The sequence below is a fragment of the Salvia miltiorrhiza genome, chromosome 8 (assembly GCF_028751815.1).
Source record: "Salvia miltiorrhiza cultivar Shanhuang (shh) chromosome 8, IMPLAD_Smil_shh, whole genome shotgun sequence".
Classification (NCBI taxonomy): domain Eukaryota; kingdom Viridiplantae; phylum Streptophyta; class Magnoliopsida; order Lamiales; family Lamiaceae; genus Salvia; species Salvia miltiorrhiza.
The window spans coordinates 19749233-19771815 of NC_080394.1; the positions used below are offsets into that span (position 1 = coordinate 19749233).

At 37.5% G+C, this 22583-nt stretch overlaps 3 protein-coding genes across 5 annotated transcripts in view; 1 reads left to right on the top strand and 2 right to left on the bottom strand.

Annotated features, from left to right (window-relative positions):
• LOC131001529 (uncharacterized) overlaps positions 1-9198 on the bottom strand; it is a 9417-nt gene extending 219 nt beyond the window's left edge. The window contains exons 1-20 of one of the 3 annotated variants that reach the window (XM_057927931.1): positions 8890-9198; positions 6898-7050; positions 6456-6634; positions 5789-5896; positions 4987-5157; positions 4351-4905; positions 4170-4244; positions 3918-4046; positions 3765-3839; positions 3469-3678; positions 3099-3251; positions 2809-3023; positions 2569-2686; positions 2316-2448; positions 1809-2004; positions 1624-1729; positions 1385-1525; positions 1182-1307; positions 879-993; positions 1-355 (exon numbers count right to left, since the gene is read on the bottom strand). The exon at positions 1-355 is cut by the window's left edge and continues 219 nt beyond it. In XM_057927931.1, coding sequence (XP_057783914.1) covers positions 1-355; positions 879-993; positions 1182-1307; positions 1385-1525; positions 1624-1729; positions 1809-2004; positions 2316-2448; positions 2569-2686; positions 2809-3023; positions 3099-3251; positions 3469-3678; positions 3765-3839; positions 3918-4046; positions 4170-4244; positions 4351-4905; positions 4987-5157; positions 5789-5896; positions 6456-6634; positions 6898-7050; positions 8890-9088 — 3512 coding nt within the window. In that variant the 5' untranslated portion in view covers positions 9089-9198. Of the gene's footprint in view, positions 356-878; positions 994-1181; positions 1308-1384; positions 1526-1623; positions 1730-1808; positions 2005-2315; positions 2449-2568; positions 2687-2808; positions 3024-3098; positions 3252-3468; positions 3679-3764; positions 3840-3917; positions 4047-4169; positions 4245-4350; positions 4906-4986; positions 5158-5788; positions 5897-6455; positions 6635-6897; positions 7051-7269; positions 7607-8889 lie in introns of those variants that run through there. The other 2 variants (XM_057927932.1, XM_057927933.1) reach the window with 2 other exon arrangements.
• A 7813-nt stretch (positions 9199-17011) lies between these two features.
• On the top strand, positions 17012-19451 carry LOC131001553 (protein PLASTID MOVEMENT IMPAIRED 2). Its single transcript, XM_057928011.1, has 2 exons — positions 17012-17429; positions 17524-19451. The coding sequence occupies exons 1-2, from the start codon at positions 17292-17294 to the stop codon at positions 19261-19263; spliced, it is 1878 nt and encodes a 625-aa protein (XP_057783994.1). The 5' UTR covers positions 17012-17291; the 3' UTR covers positions 19264-19451.
• Positions 19452-19624: 173 nt separating this feature from the next.
• LOC131001578 (protein PAL OF QUIRKY) lies at positions 19625-22380 on the bottom strand. The gene is made up of 2 exons (XM_057928061.1): positions 21273-22380; positions 19625-20854 (listed from the first exon to the last, which is right to left on the bottom strand). Exons 1-2 carry the CDS (start codon positions 21998-22000, stop codon positions 20068-20070), a joined length of 1515 nt encoding a protein of 504 aa, XP_057784044.1. The 5' UTR covers positions 22001-22380; the 3' UTR covers positions 19625-20067.
• Positions 22381-22583: the final 203 nt, after the last annotated feature.

The following is a 22583-nucleotide window of genomic DNA, read 5'->3' on the forward strand; positions in this document are numbered from 1 at the left end:
CCCTTAGTTCTCCCTCGAAGCATATCGGAGAAACCTGCCCTCATAATCCGTCTAAATCTTGTGTCCTCCGCTGGTGGTTGTGGAATTGTGTTCTCAATCGCGACTGGCACTGGAACCCCTACGTCTCCCATTTCCTTCTTCCCAAGAAGCCCGCTTTCACTGAAGAAACTGCTCATTGACGCAAGCCCCAGATGAGTGCCCATCACCTTACTAATAGCATCCAACGTTCCACCCGATCTTTCCTTGAATATGATTTCCAGAGCTTCCTTATGAGCTGGATCAAGCGCATCAGTATCTTTTAATAGATTTTGAATTGCAGGGAGTAGGAAATCCCTGATAGTCGATGCTGCAAGATCTGCACAAATAGATACAAACATAGATCAGTCATATGCATATACCAGAGTGGAGCAGAATTTAATTCCAGAATTATGTAGGTTTAAAAGGTCGAAATTATATTGCTATACCTAAAATAGCACTTGAAAATCCGTCGTGCATAAAACATATCTGACACCCATGGGGTGAAATGTTATCGAATATTAATCTGATGTTTGCAATTGACTATGGATTTGGATTCTAGGACAACATTACAAAATGTCCTACATTCAAAATATAAGTGGCACTTCCAAAGTTCATCTTATTGAAATGAAAACCATTGCAGGATTAAATGGTATTAATGGAACATGAGGTTCGTTCTGCTATGTCAAGGAGGGGTTAGTATATCAACTTAATGAGTAACTATACAGAGTGGAAACATAAGCTGAAATTCTCGAAGATGTGATACCAATGCTGAACTGATTTCAGCAAATGCGCACGAAAGCACACATTTCAGGGCCATACTAATATTGATATGCAATTTGTAGGAATCTTAAACAGCATACCTATTGCATCAAGAGCACGAATTGCTTCACAGCAGGCATTAGCTCTCTCTCTACGCCGTGTTACATCACTTGAAAGGGATGGTGATGATGTGAACTGAAAAATCTTGGATACTAGATGTACAAAATGTTAAAGAAAATGAGCTTGTACATGGACAATCAGAACAGAAACATAATTGAATCAGATATTTTTTTAAAAAATAACCAATTCAGTATACTAAGAGGAAATGACAAGAAGTAATTAGTACACATTGTTATGGCAGAAGAGAAAAGAATTCAATATGCCCAAGAGAAAGTGTGAAGGATATAATCCCGCAGCCTAGCCGTTGTATGTGGCACAGCCACCAAAAGTGCACGAACCACAGCAATGGTAGCCTCATGAGATCCATCTTCAAGGAAAGCATCCATCTGAATGCGTATCTTGTCGACAATCTAAGGAAAAACCAGTCAGTCAATTGCATGATAATCTTCATCAGAAAAGCAAGCATAGGCTGGGAGGATCTGCATACCACATCACTCTTAAAATGTTGTGCTACAGCACCAAATGCATCAATGCTGGCATATTTTACATTCAGATTTTGGTCCGAACCAAGAGTCACAAGGGCAGGTAAAACATTAGCTGAGGCAACCTTTTCATCAATATATGGTACCTAGGGGGGAAAAAGATATCATATGATTCTAAGCACTGCAGGAGATAAGAGGAAATGGCATTTTTTCAGAAATAAATAAATAATAAAAAAATCCTTACGATGACTTTCAGAAGATTGGCAGCACTGATTTTCAACTTTTCATCGGAACTTGCAATCATCTCCCATAAGATGTTAAATACTATACTGTGATTCTCTTCAAAGGTACTGCACCAGAAAAATTCCACGATTAGCAGTAAAGTATAGATCAACAATATGTAACAGTCTAGTCTAGTGAGACACATACCAAAGGAAACGAACTGAATTGATAATCTCATGATTTGCAGGCAGACTATCCTCCCTAGATCTTTGAATCAGCATATTCCTCAAGTACACTGTTAGGTTGTCACGTTTGCTTGGTTGTCCTAGTATGCCTGCCAGGAGAAGCGGTAGGACACACATTGTAGCAAGTCTCTGAGAAAATGCAGATTTAGGCGCCAAACCTGAAAAGGAAAAAAAAGTGATACTTTTATTACAAATCAGAGCCATTACTTAAAGGGAAAAGGTGTAAAAACCACCCAAGCAGATCCAACCTCAAACATTGTGAGGGTTACTGCCCCTTTATCAGTCAATTGTGTATTCGCGTCAAAACAATGTTTAGGGTTTAGGGTTGGATCTGCTCCTGTGGGTAAATGATGATGTTGTTTTGGCACCTTTTCTCTTATTTAAATATTGGATAGACAAAAAAATCCTGAGATCTCTTTCTAAGAAAATGAGAGCAAGTTCTCATGACTAAGGGTAAAAGAGATATTACCTCTAATTTTTAACCTGGCTTTAGGTGGGAATGATTTTAAATCAGCATCATTTCCAACAGCAACTAAGAACAATGGCAGCAGGATGTGCGTCAAGAAAGGTTCACCAAAATGATCAACCACTTCCAGCAAAAACTGTATTTGGTCATCCACAACTTCAAACGTTAAGCAAACAGAATAAATAAAAAGACAAGCGATAAGACAGATGAGCAATCATGGAACTTTGAAGAAAATAAAAGAAACTCAGATTCATACCTTCGTAACACGGATTCTTAAATTATCTTCCTTCTGAGGCAATAACGAGCACAACTGAATCAAATTAGGAAAGCATTCAGTAAGCAACCAATCAAAGGCTGGCCATTCCACTTGTCCCCTGATCAATTAATGCAAAGGCATTAGGTAGTAAATCCAACAACCAACATTCTAGATCCACAAGAAGTGGTATCATGCAATCCCTGTGGTAAATAGGAAATCAGAGAAGACTAGCAATCTTACTCTGCATATTGTTCGAGCAAAGATGGCATGAAAGAAATTCCTGTAGAATCTGAAACTGAAGAGAAAGGACAAGTCTCAACAACTTTCTTGTGCACATATGGAAGTAGTTCAGCAAGCAGCCTCAATAGAACATCAATGTTCCAACGTTCTCTTTCACCTAAAACATGAAGTTGTGACTCAATGGAACCCTCAACCCCTGAAAGAGGAGGGCAGCGCTGAAAGACAAATATTTCAGATAAGAACAATGACGTTAGCATCGATTAATGCCAAAATTATGCCGAGTATAATACCTGAGCAGATCCCAAGATGTGAGAGAGCAAAACTTGTAGAATATGGTCCAGCTTGTTTCCCCAATTTATGAGAGCAGGAACTAAATCCTTTTTTGTAGTGTCAACAACTATACCAGAGGGATCACAAACCAACTGAAACATCATCTCCTCAACCTATCCAAATAAAGAGATGAGTGTCAAAGATCTTTTTCAGTTTTCTTTTTGTTTTGTTTCTTCCTTTGTTTCATTTTTTTTCCAAATAATTTTCATTTTGTAATATTATGACCAGGGGAAATGCTCCATTCCTAGATCACGGAGCTTACATTGTAGGAAACTGTGAAGTCAGATATCTTCTCCATGATTCCCTCGAAGCATATATAGTGAGGCTGACCTTGAAATATTTGTCTGTATTTGGGAAGAGCGCCAGCAACAAAGCCAGGTTATGAGCTGCAGCCTCCCTGACAACTGTAGCAGAATCCTCCATGAGCTGTTGCACTATGGACAAGATGAGCGAATCACGTATCTCTGGCCTTACAAATTCTGCAAGTTCACCACATGATTGAGCAACAAGCAGCCTACGCTCCTCATACATGTGACTAATCTACAAGTGCCAAAGCCAGTATTAAGTTTCTTGCCATTTGAATCATAGGGGAAAAAGAAAGCAATATAGATTTCCAATAGTTATACTTGTTCCCAACACTGGGGCAGCAATTCTGTTTCTGTTCTCAACTCTCCTACATTCTTGGCAAGAGTAACACAAGCCTGATATCACAATAACAAATTCGTGAGCGCATAGTATAATCTTCATTAACTGCATTTGCTTCGCTATCAGAGTCTTACATCCATTATAATCCGTCTCTGCTGCTCATCAGGGCGCTTTATCAGATTAAATAATGTGTGAGTCAAGGAGTCTCGTGTTGCACTGTCAGGATGACGCTCGATCGCACACATAATCAGAGGAAGAAGCTCCTAAAAGGGATGAATTCCGATAATAATTATGACAAGGAAGATCTGTATAATATATAACTGCTCCAATAACATTTAGCCTAGTACATATGCTTTGAAATAACAAATGCAAATATATTGGCAAACCTCTCGATGGTTGATTAGAACATAAGGTACGATTTTAGGCAAAGCGTCTGATAATATCTGAATAGTTCCCACTCCCTGACAAGTAAACATGAGCTGTAGATGTTATCCTGAAGGATGACAATCTCTCTGGAATAATAAAATTAAAAAGTTCAAAAGAAGGAACAGACTAGAAGAGTTTTACCATCTTTTCAGTATGTAATTCAGCATCAAGTTTATGAGACCTTATTACGAGGCTATCTGTTCCTAGGGAAGGTGTTCCATTGTCCTCACAAATATTTTCATTCTTCCCAGCAGACCCACTTTCACATTGAGGAGTTAATAAGTCTTCTGGAATTGTATCAGTTATGCTAATTGCGTCATCAAATTTCTGCTTTCCTGTCATGTCAGTATCTGCAATAGTTAAACCAGCCAATGAATCAACTGCAGATGTTTCATTATCATCGCATTGTGCCTCTTTAACAATGTCTGCTTCCCCCTCAATCCCTACATCTGTCCTCACTGGATCAAGGCCTGTATTCAAAGAAATGTTGGCTTTTGACATATCTAATTTATTCGGAAGAGGTCTCATATCATCATTATTGCTCCTTGCAAGTGATTGAGCAGGTTCAGAGTCTGCTTCCAACAGCATGTTTCCGGATCGAGCACCTTCAATAAGCATTTTCAGTGAAGTTATTTCAGCTCTACAATCATCTAGTTCTTTTCTCTGACTTTTCAAAGTCTTCTTCAGACCTCGGACCTACAGATATTTAAACTGTTAAACTCATTATTGAATTGAACCATAAATGAATAACATAGAGGTATTTGTTGAGAAAGTTACTGTGTTTGCTTTTTCCTTTATATCTTTCTGAAGCACCTCCAAAGATTTTGTCAATGACATGACTTGAGCATCTGACATTTCTTTGGCTTTCGACAAGGACTGTATATCACTTTGTAGCCTTTCATTTTCTTTGAGCAAAGATTCATTTTCTCGAAGCATCACTATTTTCTCCTGCAGTATAAAGAATACTATCAGCATGGGAAATTCAGCACAAGAAGAAATAATCCTACAAAAATACATCAAACACATGCGACATATAAGTGATCTTGTTTCAGTAAGTTGGACCAAATCTAGTGAAAGAATACTATTTTTCAACTTTTAGATTATTTCCAACTAAAACATGATTCATGAATCATGAACATGAGGCGGTCCCTTAAATTATGTTTACTTGCACTTGAATAAAAAAGGCTGACAATCCAGGATAATCACAGCAACAGAGAGAATTCAAGTAATAAAAAATTTCTTAATACCAGGTTATAACAATCTGAAATTTGCAAATTTTGTTTCAGAACTAAAGTTTATTGCCAACTTCAGCAAACACAATTTGATTTGAAACAGAAACCAATAACCAAATGGGGGAAGGGGGGGTTCTGAAAGGTGACTAATGGTTGGTGTTTATTATCACAATGTTATTTCCTTTACGAGAACCTAAGATGATGACACATGCCAGTATTTGAGCATAAATTCAAGAAATGAGGATGGACTTATGGTTTTCAACCATTTGGACCTACTAGATGCTGAACTGAAGTTATTTATTTACTTAATCTATTTTTCAGGTTAAGCATGGATATTTAAGACGTACCACAGCAGCATCACCAGCAGAAGAAAGATACTGGTAATAATAATGTCGTAATGCATCTGGTACACATGCAGACGAGTTTTGCCAAACATCCAAATTCTGGTCAGTGACCTGTTGCAATTATGAAATACAAATAACATTAGATACAGGTATATACCCAACAACGACTCAACATCCAAATGAAAAATATACAAAAGACCATTTTTCACATGAAGTATTTTCTAATCACAATCTCTGACTGAACCAAGCCATTTTACTAACCTACTTTCTACATGATCATCTTTCAAAATAACAAGGAGAGGGACTCGGATAGTTATGCTATAAAAAAGTGAGAATTAGAAATTCGTGTTGAGCATATTTTCACATAAAACTAGGATTCTATATTAAGTCTCATACTTGATAATAAAATACAAAGATCCATCAAACATGCGATTTTCTTTTTACTCCTTCATAATCGGAGGTTCAAATACTGATTAGAGTTATAATTGAGTTCATTTCTCTTAAGAAAATTTTTAGCTTGCTACCTAACAACAGGAATTAGCAAATAAAACATGGGTTCAGAAACTCATCAGTAAATTGCACATAAGAACAGGACCGTTTGCTATGTAGGAGGGACCAAAAAAGCACATAAACCAATCATAAGGAACTAAAAAGTCATCGATCAATATACCTCCTCGTAAAATGTCATTGCAGTTAAACGATATCCTGCCAATAATAGATACTCCTTCACTGCACAATTGATATCCAATCGTTCATTATCCTTCAGAGGACCCAAATCTGACGAAGAGATGTCCCTGTATATCGGTTTGGAAACCAGTCCATTATTTGCTGTGGTATTAACATTTGGATCTGAAAATACATTTAGACACATAGGTTAACAAGAAAATAACACACACGTACCTTTTCTTATCTTGAGAGAGCAAATATTACTATAGATACACAAAAATAGCAATTGCTAAAACTGAGGAACCTTAACATCACATTCTCAAAATGCATATTAAGGATGCACATGTTTGAATTTCCCTGCACCTTAAACCTAACATGATAATCATTGTCATATGCACAGTGAACGTAGTCATTAGCTGTGGTTGAGAGTATACTTGCAGATTTACCTCTTGATTCATCCACGGTTGTCTCAGCTTTCTTGAGCAACTCAGTCTTAAGGTTAACAATGTCTTCTTGAGCTAAACGAAGTTCATATTCACGGACAGCCAATTTTTCTTCCAGCGATTCCTTTTCTTCAAATAGACTCTGGGGATCTGCCACTGCCCCACAACAAACAGAATAAAAAGGAATAATTTGACATCCGCTACAAGGGACCCTCCTCTTATAAGTAAAAAACCAGACCTCAAAGTAAAGTCAATAAGGAAGTACACATTAGAGATGAACAGTTCTGGCATTAATGAATACCATTGAAGTCTTAACAAATGATATGCAGACTACTTCAATTTTACAATTTTCTCTTACTAAGTGTAATAACTGACCTAATTGATATAGTCGAATCATTTGGAAGCAGCTCATAAACCAATGATCAGCTACATGTATGGAGCCCCCTTTTCCAGTAATTAGTAAACTTGAAATTTTGAAATTAATTCATTTTACATTATTCATCCACAAGTAACAGAAACCTGAAGGAAATGAGTATTCAGAAAGTTCACACTTGGTTTGGTTCTCTTTAGAATGAACAATAAGGGTATATTTACAGCACTGTCTTTTGGCTCATCTCTTAAGTTTCTATTTTATTGATGGGAAATTGCTTCCATAGAAACATGGATAAGAACCATGAGCATGCTGCAGAGATCACCCCAGACAACTTCATGAAATAAAGCATTAACACTGTAATCAAGGAAAATTTAAGTACAACCAGCGGGGAAGACATCCACTCCAAGAAGAGACCAACACACTGAAAGATAAACTTTAGTCTCCAAGGTAATCTGACTTGAACAGATGATAATTTAATTTTTGTTTGGGCCAGTAAAGCCATCGAATTCCTCCTTCTCCTCACAAATTCTCTGGTTCCTCTCCAGCTATACTGACCAATATAAGCACTGGGTAACCCCTTTTTTGTTTGAAGCTTTCCATTAGCACCTTAAAGTTGTGTACTTGCATCGTCAACTGGTGAGCTATCTTAAAGCTGCCATCTTTTTATGGAATACGGATAATTCTCAAGACTGGGAACAAATATCAGGTTTTTGTCCTGTGGTAAACACAATTTTACCACTCTTAACAACCCTCCAAATTTGATAAACAATATAGCTTATTATCATCTATATCAATTATTGTGATACTCATTGACATCAACAAATTTCACATAAACAGCAATTGTGAATTACAATATCACACTAGCCAGTAACAAAGAGTACGGGAAAGAATCACTATTCTTCATTAATTCAACGACAAAAAAATACTCCCTCTGCCCACAAAAACATGCGCAATTTGCTATTTTGTCACGTCCCACAAAAATATTCACTTTCCACTCTTGTACACTACCCTCCACATCCCCCTTATTTTTTCACCTCACTTTCTCAACTTATTCACAAAAACACCACTCATGGTCCAGCACTCTCCACTTACAACACACTCGCCTAATATTTCTTAAAACCCATGCCACCGAAAATGCCGCATGTTTTTGTGGGACTGAGGGGTATCTTATATAAATATATAGAAATTATTTAACTATCCTTCATACTGAATGTTGTGTTGGCTGTTATATCTCCATGTACGCTAATAAAAAAAAGCTCTAAAGTTCCAACACATGAAACTAATTACCGAAACAGCATCAGACGGTTATGTTCCAATTTCTCATATCAATGATAAGTTAAATGAGTTGGATAAACAATAGGCGAACTATGCCACAATAACACACAGTAAACTGAACGATCAAAATGAAAAATTCTAAACCAGACTAAATTTACTTAGTTATAAAAGGTCGGAATTTAGAGTGGGGCCTGATAATATAATACGGCAGCTCTACCACAACTCCACCAGCTCAAGAAGACAAAATGAAGAAAGCGATACAGAAAACAGAATAAACGTTCAATCACCCGCAGCGACACAAGTCGCCAGCGCGCGTATGTGCATTAGTATGCAATCATAGAGCGAACCTCGTAGAGAGTTGAAGCGGGAGATCTGATCGGGAGGAAATTGAGTCGGATCGGAGAAGAATTCCTTGAGGCGAATAGCGTGATTGTCGCGGCCATCTTCGAGGAGCTCGTGAAGAAGCTCGAACGCCGACAGCAAGTAATTCTCTTCAAGCAAGAAATTCACTACACAATTGCAGAGCGAAGATCTCTCTACGTCCATCTGGACCAATTCGGAACTCTGTGCCGTGGCGAATCAACGCCACATTTTCCGGTGCGGAGGTCTTTGGTGAGATCTATGAAGCGTGGGAATTTGGTTTCAGAAAATTCACTATTTCGCGTTTGGAATATATACGGAACAGAACAGGGAGGAGCAATCAGATGCTACGCGGACTGCTGCTATAGTCAATACTTTATGGTCAACGCCTTTGTTTTAACAATTTATTTTGGAAATAGATTAATGCTTGCTGTAAAATACTCGAGAATAATAACATCAAAATGAAGAAAATCTATTGTATTAAGAGTAAATGAGACTAGTTTAAGCGGTAAAGTTGAAATATCTAAAATCATTTTTTTTAAAATTTAATCTTGTTTGTATGCAGATAATTTTTTTATCTTTGTATAATATAATGATTTCCACCTTTATATGATATAGAGATCCCATTTGCGTACGAATAATTTATTTAATTAGAATTAGATATCTCTTGTAATTTTGATTTAGAAAAAAAAAGGTTTAATATGCTAAGGCTAGTTTGATAGTCATATTAGTTTATGACTGTAGAGGTTAAAATCTACAATTGAAGTTGACATCTGCACGTCCGGATAGATTGGGCACTAGCAACCTGTCAACACAAGAACACGTAAGAGCCCTAGGTTGAGCACCGAGAGAGGGTGTCAACCGTAGAGCCTTCGACGCTCAAGTCAGTAACGGAATAGCAAGATAGAATGAAAAATAGAATGGACTAAGGGAGAAAGACAGGTTGGAATGCGTGGTTATTCCAAGGTGTGCGGCGTTGGAGGGTAGGAACGGTGACAGCCGATTGTGATAATGAAAGATGGAAAGCGGCCAAGTTGGCTGTATTCGACTTGAAAGAGTAATCAGCCTGGCGGCAGAGTAGAGAGAGAGAGAGAGTTCAAGAAGTAGAGAGCAAGTAGGATTTCGTCTCCGTTTGGTGACCTAGTCGGGCTGTTTATATAGTGGACATCCAGCCGCTAGGGTTTCTACAGTTTGGCCTCGTCAAGGCCCTCCTCTCCCGGGTTGTTGCGATTTGGATGGGATCACAAAGATTTACCCGTCTGATCGTGTCAGCTTGGTGGGAAAAGTGTTTTAGGGTTTGACGGCTGGGCCGTGTAACTTTGTCTTTCTAGGTTGTCAGTGACAAACATGGATTTCGTACCTCAATATTGCATGAATTGTTGTCTTTTTCCCCCTTGAATTGAATGTTAATATGTGTTTGTTTTCCCATTTTGAGTTTTGTTGAGTTTTGATGCTTGGTGTAGCTTTTGGAGTGATTTCAGGGAAAATAAAAGATAAATTAGAGAGTTTTGAAAACATGAGGTTGAATTTCATCTCGAGAGAAATCCGTGAGCGCAAACGGCGACCAAATCGGAGTTCGGACGAGGGAGAACGGAGCCGAACAAGCGGACTGCGCATAAAGCCCAGGACCCCGCGGTCAGGGCCGCGGCCACGGGCCCGACCGCGGGCCTCTGCTCCAAAATTGCCCAGTAAGCCGTGGTCCGGGCCGCGGCCGCGGGCCCGACTGCGGGCCTCTGCTCCAAAGCAGTCCAGAACGTTTTTGGCGAGCACCCGCGGTCCGAGCCGCGGCCGCGGGCTTCGACCGCGGGATTTCCTCCTTCCAGCCGCGGTGGTCACCCGACCGCGGGGAAAAGGCGGGGATCCGCCTTTTGGTGGGCCCAGACGTGATTTTTAGCCCAAAACTCTATTTTCCCCCTCTTTTCTCATATCAAACATCACACACATCCACTCCATCTTCCCCAACACTCCAATTCCAAACCCTAGCCTCCATACTCTACCATTTTTCTCTTTTCCACACACAAGAACAACACCAAAATCAAAGAAAGAATGGGAAGACTTGGAAAGGAGCTCATCAAGACTACATGATTGAAGATCAAGATTATAGGATTTGTCTATGAATCTCTATCTCTCTATATCTTTATTTATGTTTTCTTATGACTTGGGATTTGTTTTTATTATGAATATGCTTGGCTAAAATCCCTTATCTTAGGGATTAGATTAGATGGATTTGTAATGGATTGATTTCTTTGTTTAATATATATCTTGATTGTGCTTATTGTTATCTTTTCAAGCCCTAGATTTATCTCTTGTATGATTGGTTGGCCACCTTTTGTGCATTTCTAATTTGTGATTTGAATCGGGAGAGGATAATTACAATAGATTAGGAGCTTGAAACATATCATCTCAATAAACCGGGAGGTTGAGAGTTGGGTGAGGGCTTGTTGATCTTTTGTGCTCTTGGGAGTTATAGGTTAGAAATTGACCGGGGACGGCAATTATGACCCGTAATCTACTGTTTTAGTCGTCCGGGAGGGGGCTAAAACTAGTGGGGAGATCGCCCTAGATAAGTAGGCCATATCAAGATTAATATTGCTTTAGATTGAAGTTCATTACGATCCATCGAAATCTAGTCCCTAGGATAACTTTCCTTCGTGTCATTCCCCAATTTATTAACTAAGTTTATTTTCTTGTTATTTTATTTACTTGCTTTATTTAGCTTTGTTTTAGTTCTCAATATCTCTTCATCTTTGGTTTGTCTAAATAGATTGAAAACAACATATTAATAATATTTAGAAGTTTAAATTCACCAATCCTTGTGGAATACGACCTTGCTTCCCTATATTGCAACTACACCGTGCACTTGCGGCGTAACGAAAATAATAGTGAACAGTCAGTAACCATTGGGCCGCATGCAATATATATCCAGCTTGGTTGTGGACTCAAGTCGGTCTATAGCTTTCCGGGCAAGATGGACCAATCTGTTGGGCCAATTTGACTTTTTAGCGTCATGCCAGGTTGGCGAACTAACTTGATGGGTTTGGGCTAAGTGTGAATTATTCAACCGGACTGTTGAGACAAGTTGGATTTAAAGTGGGATAGTCATCCTGGGTCGATCCAGGTTGATCTCGAGATAAGTATAACTTAACTTATCAGGCTGGGCGAACAAGTTTTCTTAAGTAAATGGGTCAGCCTCGTTATTGATCCAAGTTGGTTCGAAGTTTGTCGGGCTGGACTGACCGGGCTGTTTAGCTCATTGGTCTAGCTTGGAAGGTTAATTGGGCTTGAGCCAAGTTGACGAATTTTGCTCACTACAATGACAAAATAGCTTCACTTGATATAATAAATTAAAAATTACTACTCCCTCCGTCCACGAAATGAGTACCCATTTGTGGACGGCACGGGTTTTAAGAAATGTATGGAGTGTAGTGAGAATAGTTTAAGGGTCCCACTTTTTGAGTGTATTAATTAAAGAGATGTGTGGGGTACACTTGCCAAAAAGGAAAATGAGTACTCATTTCGTGGACGGACGAAAAAGGAAATATGGGTACTCATTTCGTGGACGGAGGGAGTATTACTTATTATTATATCTTTGTATTTAATAGCTAAAATATGAAATCTATTATATATATATATATATATAGGGTGTGATTCCATGGCAACCACTTACTTAGATGGAGAATAAAGACCATATCATGATCATTGGATCAATCTGAATCAAGGGTCAATATAATTCCATGATATTAATTTTCGTGTAATTAAATATTGTTAAATTGCTTATATTTGGCCGCTGAAGGACAAATAAGTAATACTCCATTTCAACGAATTTGGTATGTTCAACAAATCCCGTGAATTTCGCATTTTCTATTCTGGTGGAATTCAATCCGATATAATGGATCAATATTGTAGGTTTCATTAGTATGTTCATTTGTATGTTCATTTTCTATTTCAACGAACATATCAATGAACATTAGTATGTTCATTTGTTTTTATATGAACATATCGACGAACATTAGTATGTTCATTTATTTTTATACGAACATACCATCTCCCTCTCACATACCCACATTCAGATTTCTCTCACTCTCGAACTCAGTCACCACGGCCTTCCTCTCTTCCCAGGGACCTGATCTATTTCAACGAACATATTAATGAACATTAATATGTTTATTTATTTTTATACGAACATTAGTATGTTCATTTGTTTTTATATATACGAACATATCGACGAACATTAGTATGTTCATTTGTTTTTTATACGAACATATCATCTCTCACTGCTTTTACTCATAACTCACCTGTACCCGAATTTTATATCAATAGAAATGTATCTGCATATCTAATTTTCTATAATAAAGTAGATTTGATTACATGTAATTAAGGTAACCTACGGTTACACAAATGAGTAAAATACCAAAGTATCCTTAGCATATAAAATACTGCCAGTAATAGGATTGATTTACTACCGTCAGATTTCATCAAATCAACGAACGAGATCATGTCTCCTTTCTCTACCTATCTTTGTGTTTCCATAGAACTTCCCCCTATATATATATATATATATATATATATATATATATATATATATATATATATATATATATAAGCAGCCATATTTTTAGTAAACTTAAAATTTACCCACTTAAATATTTTTTTTTAAAAAATATCCATTTTTTGTGTTAAATGACTAAATTGCCCCTAAAATTAAAATTAAAAAAATACCCACACCTAATCTCTCCTCTAGATCTCTCTATGATAAATAAGGCAGTATATAGTGTTGAATAACGATATTCAAAAAAATAGTCTAATTTTCGCTCCCTCCAAAATTCGAACCCATGTAATTTTTGTGTGCAATGTTATGCATTTTTATCTTTATAAATATGCATTTTTTTTCTACAAAGTTATGCAAAAAAATAAAAAAATAAAATGACTTGGGGGGTGGGGTGGGGTGGGGTGGCGAAAATACCAAATTTGTGAAAAATGAAATGCATTTTTTGTACAATTTAATGTATTTTTGTGTGAAAACTTTATGCATTTTTATGTGAAATTATATGCATGTAAAACATGTCTGTTTTTAAAAAATCTAAAAAAAAATTGATTTTATATATATCAGATTTTACCCCTGTACGGATTTTGCATTGGAAGACCTCTGTCACGTGTCACAATCTTGGTGCGCCACATAGATAAAATGTGTGATCTAGATTAGGTACTACGTACTACCTAAGGCTTGAGTACTACATGTTCTCATATATATATGAGAATATGCACTTATAGAGTGATATTGAGCAATGAAACTCAATTTCCAGCCACCCATCTGAAAACACAAATTATGGCCATTTTTTACAATTTCGATCTTTAATTGTAATTTTATCATGAAAAATAAAAATAAAAAATCTTTTTAAATTCTTAATTTATTTTCATTCATTTTCCATAAAAGAGAATTTTGCTATATGTCATTTGCTCTTTTCACTTCATTAAGGAGTAGTATTATTCATTTATCTTTAGTGTGATAATATTTTTTTATGTGAAAGGGAAAAATGAGAAATTATGAGCTTTTTTTTTTTTTTTTGTAGAATTCTTAAAGGGAAAACGAAGAATTAGAAATGATGAAATTATTTTCATAGAAAACGATAGGGGAAAAGTGAAATTTAAATAGAAACTAGCACACGCCCACTCGTGCGATGCACGACCAGTATCGAAACTGAACGATATTTTAAATAAGTAAATATACATATTAAATATATATAATTTAGATATAAATAAACGTAAATATAAATCTAAATAAAATATTAAAATTATCTACTATATAATTTCAATAAAAAACATGAATTCGAAAATATATAAATTTTCAATTTTGTATTTTCAATTACCAATTAATTGATTTTCATTGATAATGTGTATAAATATATAAATTCACCATCAAAAGTAAGTATAAATGATAATGAGTATCATTATCATATAATATTCTAAGATGTTCAAAACTATTTGTTTGCATATAATTTAATAGTATATTTTTGGATTGCATATATATTTAATCATATTTATGTGGTCATTTTGTTTAAATACAAATTCTAAAATAAAGTTCCTATACAACATCCTAAGAATTGATTTTGCGAAAAAGCATGATTCATTTTCATAATAAAAATGGTAAATTTATTAAGTTTAATTTTATAATATTGAATAATGATGTTGCATTATTTTAGTTGGAGTTTCGATTTTAATAAGAAAATATTTATCTGAAAAATGGTTTTATCAGTGAGTCGTAAGTGCATACATGCCATGTAAACGCCGAACATAAGGGCCATTTAAACAAAAAATAAAAATAATGAGAATGATTTTATTTTTTTGCTGTGGAATTCGTGCAATGAGGGTTAGAGAAGTGATATTTATAGATGGTGTAAATTATGAATTTTGTTTATAAAATCGTGGAGTAACTGATTCAATCATGAGAGTTAATTTTTTAAATTGATGTAGTGGTGTAGTTAAATGAATGTTTAGGTGCTAAAATACATAATTAAAATTAAAATAATTGTTAAACCTGTTTAATTGATGCAGTTGTGAAAATCCAATCGTGGGTGTTAAAAAATAATTTCTTTATTCAATTTTTTTGAGGATGTCAACGCAAATCGTGGGTGCTGATTTTTTTAAAAAATTTGATAAAATCGTGGGTTCTAAAATCTGCAAAATGACAGCTATGAAAGAACAACGTCTAGAATTACATTAGTTTACAAATTTGAAATTTTGAAAATTTTAAAATTGGAGAGAGCAGTTGGCGGCAAAAAATAGCCGTTAAACTGCTCTTTTATATAATATATAGATTTTTTTCATCCTCAATTTTCTCATGATAAATTTATAATTAAAAAAAAGAACCTATTAATGATCTTATCTCCCACATAATCTTCATAAGGTTAAAATAAGATATCAACATTCACTCCCAAATGCTTCTTCCGTCCCACAAATTTAGTACCCTTTCACTTTTTCCGTCCCACAAAATTTAGTTCCCTTTCACTTTTTCTGTTACAAAGTTAAACTACAAACTAAACAAAAGATGATACTTCTTCCGTCCCACAAATTTAGTCCCATTTCACTTTTTCCGTCCCACAAAATTTAGTTCCCTTTCACTTTTTCTGTCCGACAAAGTTAAACTACGAACTAAACAAAAGATGATACTTCTTCCGGCCCACAAATTTAGTCCTCTTTCACTTTTCATACGACATATTAAGAAAATGCATTTAATCTTCTTTAAAAAAATATTATTTTTTATATTTTTATTTGTTATACCCTTATTTATTATTTTCACACATCATTTTCACACATCATTTTCACATTTAAGTGAAACATTAAATAAAGTTATTTTAATAAAACAATATTTTTAAATAAGTGGACTATCTTTTTGGGACATCCCAAAATAAAATAAGGGATTAATTTCATGGATGGAGGGAGTAATTTATAACATAATAAGAGAGGAAAAAACAATTGGTTCAAGTATAAAGCCAAGTTGTTCGACTTATGAAAACCCAAAAGTTAATTTTAAGCACGCTAAATAATTAAACATACCTGGATAGCTTAAAATATCTAGTCAACGTATATGTTAATCAACTATGAGCCTCACAATTTGAAATTACTAACTTTCCGCAAACAATTTGTACAATTCAGCTTTTATCAACAGTCAATTCACTAGCAATTGGGATCGATTAAATTGTCTTACATATTACAAAATTCGGCCTTTATCAACAGTCAATTCACTAGCAATGGGGATGAATTAAATTGTCTTACATATTACAAGGAAAATCTATTTATCCCTCTAGATTTTGAAACCTACCTTTGAAGATCGAGGTGATATTTGAAAATTAATCTTCTTAACTCTGGATTGAAATGAAAATATTTGACAACATACTCGCCTTGTTTAGCCGAATGGTGGAATAGCTAGTTAGGTGGCAGAGTATGAAGCTTTGATTATATCAATAATCGTCTGTTAATGTTATTGCCCCATTATCCAAAAATTGAAGGCCTAAATTCTCCACACACAAAAAAAAAAAGAAGAGCGTGGAGGAGTAAACGGCCTTAATCAGAAAAGAGAATCATAATGACAGCAGCACTCCAAAAATGATACTTAATCACACTCAAAACACGCATTAACGATAAGCCCCGGTGATCAAACATATGGCTCTCTCTCTACTGTGTGCGTGTCTGCATTACAGCACCATGTTACCGAGGGCTCCACTGCGGAAAATTCCAATGCCTGGTGATGCCACCAATAACACCCAATTACCCTCCACTTTATCTCTCTCTCTCACTACACCTCCAAATTTCCCATTTCTAACTCATAGTTTCATTGTTTGCATTCTTTAATCATAGGAGAACTTCTAAGGTATTGTCGTGAACAACAGAAATGACGGACATGGAGAAGCCGGCCGACGCCGAGGCCGATACAAGGCCTGGCTCGGTCAAGGCAGCCGTGAGTTCTTACCGCAAGCGAATCAGTGAAGGAAACTCCAAACTCAGCAAATTCCAAACAAATTTGCAAGAGGTATGAAAAACAAAACATTCTTTCACCAGCATTTCATGTAAAATTTCAAGGAAATAGACGATAATTCGTTTTAATTGTCTGATACATTTTTCAGAAGCCTTTCGTCAAAACAAGAGAGCTCCATTGGGCGAAGAGAGACACTAACCTGTTAGCCGAGAGCAGAAAAAACGCAGAGTTGGTAACTGCTGAAGCGAGATCCGAGCTGTTTGCTGCAAAGAAAATGGCCAAAGATCTAAAGCGAAGAATTGAGGAGTCAAATGCAAGAGCAAAATCGCAGATGGAGGACTTGGAGAAGCTGCAGATGGGTGAAAGAGAGCAAGAAGAATGGAAGAACGCAAATTTTGAGTGTGAGAAAGTGATGAGAGAGTTGGAAATGGTGAAACGAGAACTGAGCAAGCTCAAGATGGATATGGCTTCCGCCATGGAAGAGAGGAGACGGGCGGAGAAAGAAATGAACGAGTCCATGTCGAAAAGAGAGTCTTACCTGAGTTCAGCTGAATCGCTTAACAAGGAGATTGAGGAGATCAATGAAGAGCACGTGCTGGTTGAGCTGGCCCGAATTGAGGCCATTAAGGAGTACGAACAAATTGAAGCTCAAACAAGAGATGAGGCAGAAATGCACGCATCTGCAATAGAGGTATTTCAGAAGAAAAAGCAGAACATGATCGATGAAGTTGAAGAAGCAAAAGAACTGGAAGAAAGATTGATGATCACCACGTCGGATATCAGTATGTTAGAGAGTGAAATCAAGCAAGTTAAGGAAATTACACGGTGTGAGGAAGAAGCTGCCGACGGACTGGATTCTGCATCTTTGTTAGAGTCGGTGCTGAAAGAGCTGGCGGCAACAAAAGAGGAACTGAAACAAGTTAAAGAAGAAAGCTTCCAGTTTATGGCTTCCATGGATGTTGTTCGCGATGAGCTCAGGCATGTCATGGACCAAACAGCTCGATTAAAGGAGGAGGAAAAGGAATCAGAGCTGTTTATTCAGTCTCTCAATTCAAAGCTTCTGAGAGCCAAAACCAAGCTGGAAGCAACATCTGCAGCTGAAGACAAGGCCAAATTTATCATATCAAATCTCAAGCTCACGCTTGAACAGCTCGAATCAGAAGCTGAAACACACAAGAAAGAAAAGTCTCTCATCAGTGAAGAAACTGCACTTGTCAAGGCAGAAATTCAGAAATCAGAGACTCAGATAGACTTGGCTGAGGAAAGATTAGAAGCTGCATTACACGATCTTAAAGCTGTCAAATCATCAGAAGCAATGGCGCTCAAGAATCTGAAATCTATTATTGAGAAGACAGTAAGAAATAGAGCTTCAGCCTCTCGGCCTAGCTCAACAATAACTATTTCCAAGTTTGAATACGAGTATCTGAAAGGGAATGCAGCTGGGGCCAAGGAAATAGCAGACAAGAAGGTTGCAGCTGCTCAGGCCTGGGTTGAAGCTTTAAAGGCAAGTGAGAAAGAAATTCAGATTAAAGCTGAGCTCTTCAGAAGAGAAACTAGAGAGCTACAGGTAGAGGAGGAACGCGAGGTTCATCAAACTGAAGGATCAACAAATTCAAAGAAAAGAGTTGAAAACGACTTTGAGAAATGGAGGGAAATGATGGAACCTGAAAAGCTGCCCCCTGAGGCTGCACTTCATGGAAAAGCCATGAACAGAAACTTTAAAAGGACACCAACAAGACGAGGAATGGCTCGGAGACCTGCATCTCCAGTTGTTCATGGTACTCCTCGATCAACTTCTTTTACAGTCGGGAGGAGGAGAAAGGTAATGCCAAATCTAGCCAAGTTCTTCAGTGGAAAAACCAGACATAGTGATCTACAACCTATATAGAAACTTCACCAGTAAAGCCATGCATAACATACCACTAAATAATGTTTTGCTAGGAAAGTCAATCAATTTTTGCTCCTTGTATTTCGGGATTGTATGTGTTACCCTGTAACCCCAGAAAATTTATTTACCAGTTTCAGAGGGAGAATGCTGTTTTCATTGTTCAGTAACAGAAATCATTATTTACTTCATTTTTTCTTTTTTCTTTTTCCCCTTAATGTTTTCCCATATTTGAATGACTTACAAGAGGATAAAAGTAAATGAAAAGAATCAGAACTCATTACTGAAACAATGCTTCTATCTACGTTAGAGAATGCAACTGACAAATGTAAGAGAAAAGCCAAAACCATCTACACCAGCCAAGGAATCAAAATTGGCAGCTTTCAGCATGTAATAATAATAATAATAATATCTCTTACAGGATGAAATGTTCTCCTCTAATTGGCACATCATAATCAAAAAGTAAAAAGAAACAGGTAATGCGGTGGAACAAATATTGAATAAAATACAAACAAATGAACAAATTGTGTATAGTATTCAGTTAACTTCTACACCTTGAGTAGCTACATATCTCATCAAAGCAAACTTTTCAATACAAAGAAATAACTATGTTGTATGCTCTAGTAAACAATCTTCAAAAATCACGACCATCCTCCATGAAGGGGCAACATGTGGAATTATTCAACCACGATGATCTTTAACTTCAAGCCGACAGAATGTTAACAGGGGTGAGAGAGGCAGAGAAAAGAACACCTGATAGAGTATTCCTCTCATTTAGCAGCACTACTGAGGACGCAACACTGCCTATTACTTGGCATGGACTGAAGGCTCTGGAAACGTTGTCGTTCCCTTAGTCATTGCCTTGTAATGAGAAGTCAATATAGGGGCCGAAGGCTGAGATTTGTATATTTGGTTGTATGCAATTTCTTCATCAAATTCACTGCCTTCAATAGCAGAGACTACCGAAATAGGTTTAACTGGTTCTGAGGCAATCTGGTGCTCTAGAGGCCCTACAACTAGTTGGCCTTGATTAGAGGGTATATTAACTAGTTGTGTTGAAGCAGGAATAGTGCAGTAAACTTGTGTGGCTGACTCAGCTATTTGTGCTCCAAATACTTCTTTATGGGCCACGGGTTGAGGAATAACTGCAGTCTGTGGATGCAAGGGTGGTCGGCTAGAAAGACTAGTTGTATTTGCATCAATGGAGCTACATGGCATTGGAATGTTTTGGTACTGAGTTGGCCTCACAGGCACCAAATATATTGGGTACGGTTGATTAGGTTGACAAGATATATGCTGTGGGTGCATTGGCATTTGATATACAGGATAGTAAGGAGAGATTGGCACTGGACCTGCATATTGAGGCATATACTGCAGGCCTCCTTGAATTAAGGGTGTATCATGCTGTTGCTTCATTCCATCCGGCAGCTGAGGTAAAGGATATCGTAGAACTTGAACTGTTTTTTGCCCCGTCATATCAAAAGAAGAGTCGGAAACAGGAGTGTCTAGTGATTCCTCCGGACCAACCTGAATCAGCGGCTCTTGGGAGACTCCAGTTTTTGGAGGGGCAGCTGAACTTCCAACACTATAATCACTGTGAAAACCAAATACGAACTCAGTCATCGAGATCTTATTCATAATGCAGGAGTTTGAAGCCAATCAAGAATACTAGCTTCAAACTAGATTACACAAGGTACTGCTCAATTATCCAGTAAAACTTACGCAGAATCATTGATCATATGAAAATCAATAACTCAAAAATCATAATTAGTTCCTAGTGAAATTACAAATTTGATTACGATAAAGGATAAATTTTAGGTAAGTTCTCAACTGCAAAGAGTCCACGAGAAGTTTTCCTAAAACCAAGCATACTTCACATATACATCACATCGTTAAACATAGTATGCGCGAAATTCAAAGGAAATTTATAACTGTTTATACACTGAAGTAATTTCCACTCAGAATCATAGAAGCGCAGTCGATGTATAAGAAATTGAAAGGAATTGATTTACCTCTCAAAAGAGGCTGAAGACGGTACCCTATTCTTCCGGTCAAGCAAATTCAAACCCTTTTCGTCGCAATTAGCAATCGCAATCGGCGGAGAATTCGACATCGAAAACGACGAACCAGTAGACCCAAACGACGAATTCGTCTCCAAAACCAAAGATTCCGCCCCCATTTTACTCTCCCCTGCGCCGGCGCTCTCAACCAGAGGTTCCAAATCCGGCCCAATGCCCATCAGCAGCCCACAATCCGCCGACTGCCCCTTGTGCAAAATCCCCGTACTCTTGAGCGCGTCGCAGAACCACGAGTCCGACTTGGGGCCCAGCAGCGCGGAGCCGACGGACTCCGGCTTGACGGCGAAGAGGAACAACCTGATGCGCGCGGGCGGAGTGATCCGATCGTGCTCCTCGAGCATGTTGGCGAGATCCTCGTCGGAGATGACGGAGATTAGGGAATCGAGGTCCTCGTCGGGGAGCTGGTACTTGAGGAGGAAGGGGCGGTTGCCGAAGAGCGTGCGGGAGAGGTGCGCGGAGAGGACGGGGAGCGAGGCGGCGGTGGAGCGGCGGTCGACGGAGACGATGCGGGTCTCGCCGCCGGCGTAGTAGAGGGACTTGTCGTGGGAGCGGGGGACTATGTGGCCGCCGTAGCTGCACATTAGGCGAATTTTGGGGGGCGCGAGAGGGGGCCGCGGAGAGGTGGCCGCGGCGGTGGGGGGTGGCGGAGGCTGGGGCTCCATCTAGTGGGGTTTAGAGAGAGAGAGTAAGAGAGAGGCAGAGTAAAGTGGGGGAAAGTTAAGGTTTAATAATAGTGGATGGAGCTGTCATGCGTGGCGCGCTAATTACGCTTGCATCATCATCTTCTTCTTCATCTATTCTATTTCAGTATTTCTACACAGCTCAGGAAACTCCGTCTATATCTTTTTCGGGACAATTATCAAATTTTTCGAAACTTGAAAACTGCTCTACTACAATCGCACCAAAATAGAAATATATGTGTTTTTAGTCAAAAAAAAATTATATATATATATGTGTGTGTGTGTGTGTATTTATGGATAAGTGATTATCTAAAACCTATTCATTCACGCAAAATACAAAATAAATAAATTGAGCTCTATCAAGTTACATTTACAAATCAAATTATTACACTAGCAGTGTGGAGTACAAGTTTTAGACAAAGTAAAGGATTGGTTTATTACTATGATATATATTGAATTGTTAATATTTGGTGTCTTCCCCTATTGCATGAGTAAAATATATGTTGACCATTTAGCTATCCGTAATTGGTTGGTTGTGCATAATATACTATCGATTACTTACATT

Coding starts and splice junctions, on each gene's coding strand:
- LOC131001578 (XM_057928061.1), bottom strand. CDS start 22,000: ATGGAGCCCCAGCCTCCGCCACCCCCCACCGCCGCGGCCACCTCTCCG. Junction 20,855..21,272: donor TCTTCAGCCTCTTTTGAGAG/GTAAATCAATTC, acceptor TGGTTTTCACAG/TGATTATAGTGTTGGAAGTT.
- LOC131001553 (XM_057928011.1), top strand. CDS start 17,292: ATGACGGACATGGAGAAGCCGGCCGACGCCGAGGCCGATACAAGGCCT. Junction 17,430..17,523: donor TCCAAACAAATTTGCAAGAG/GTATGAAAAACA, acceptor TACATTTTTCAG/AAGCCTTTCGTCAAAACAAG.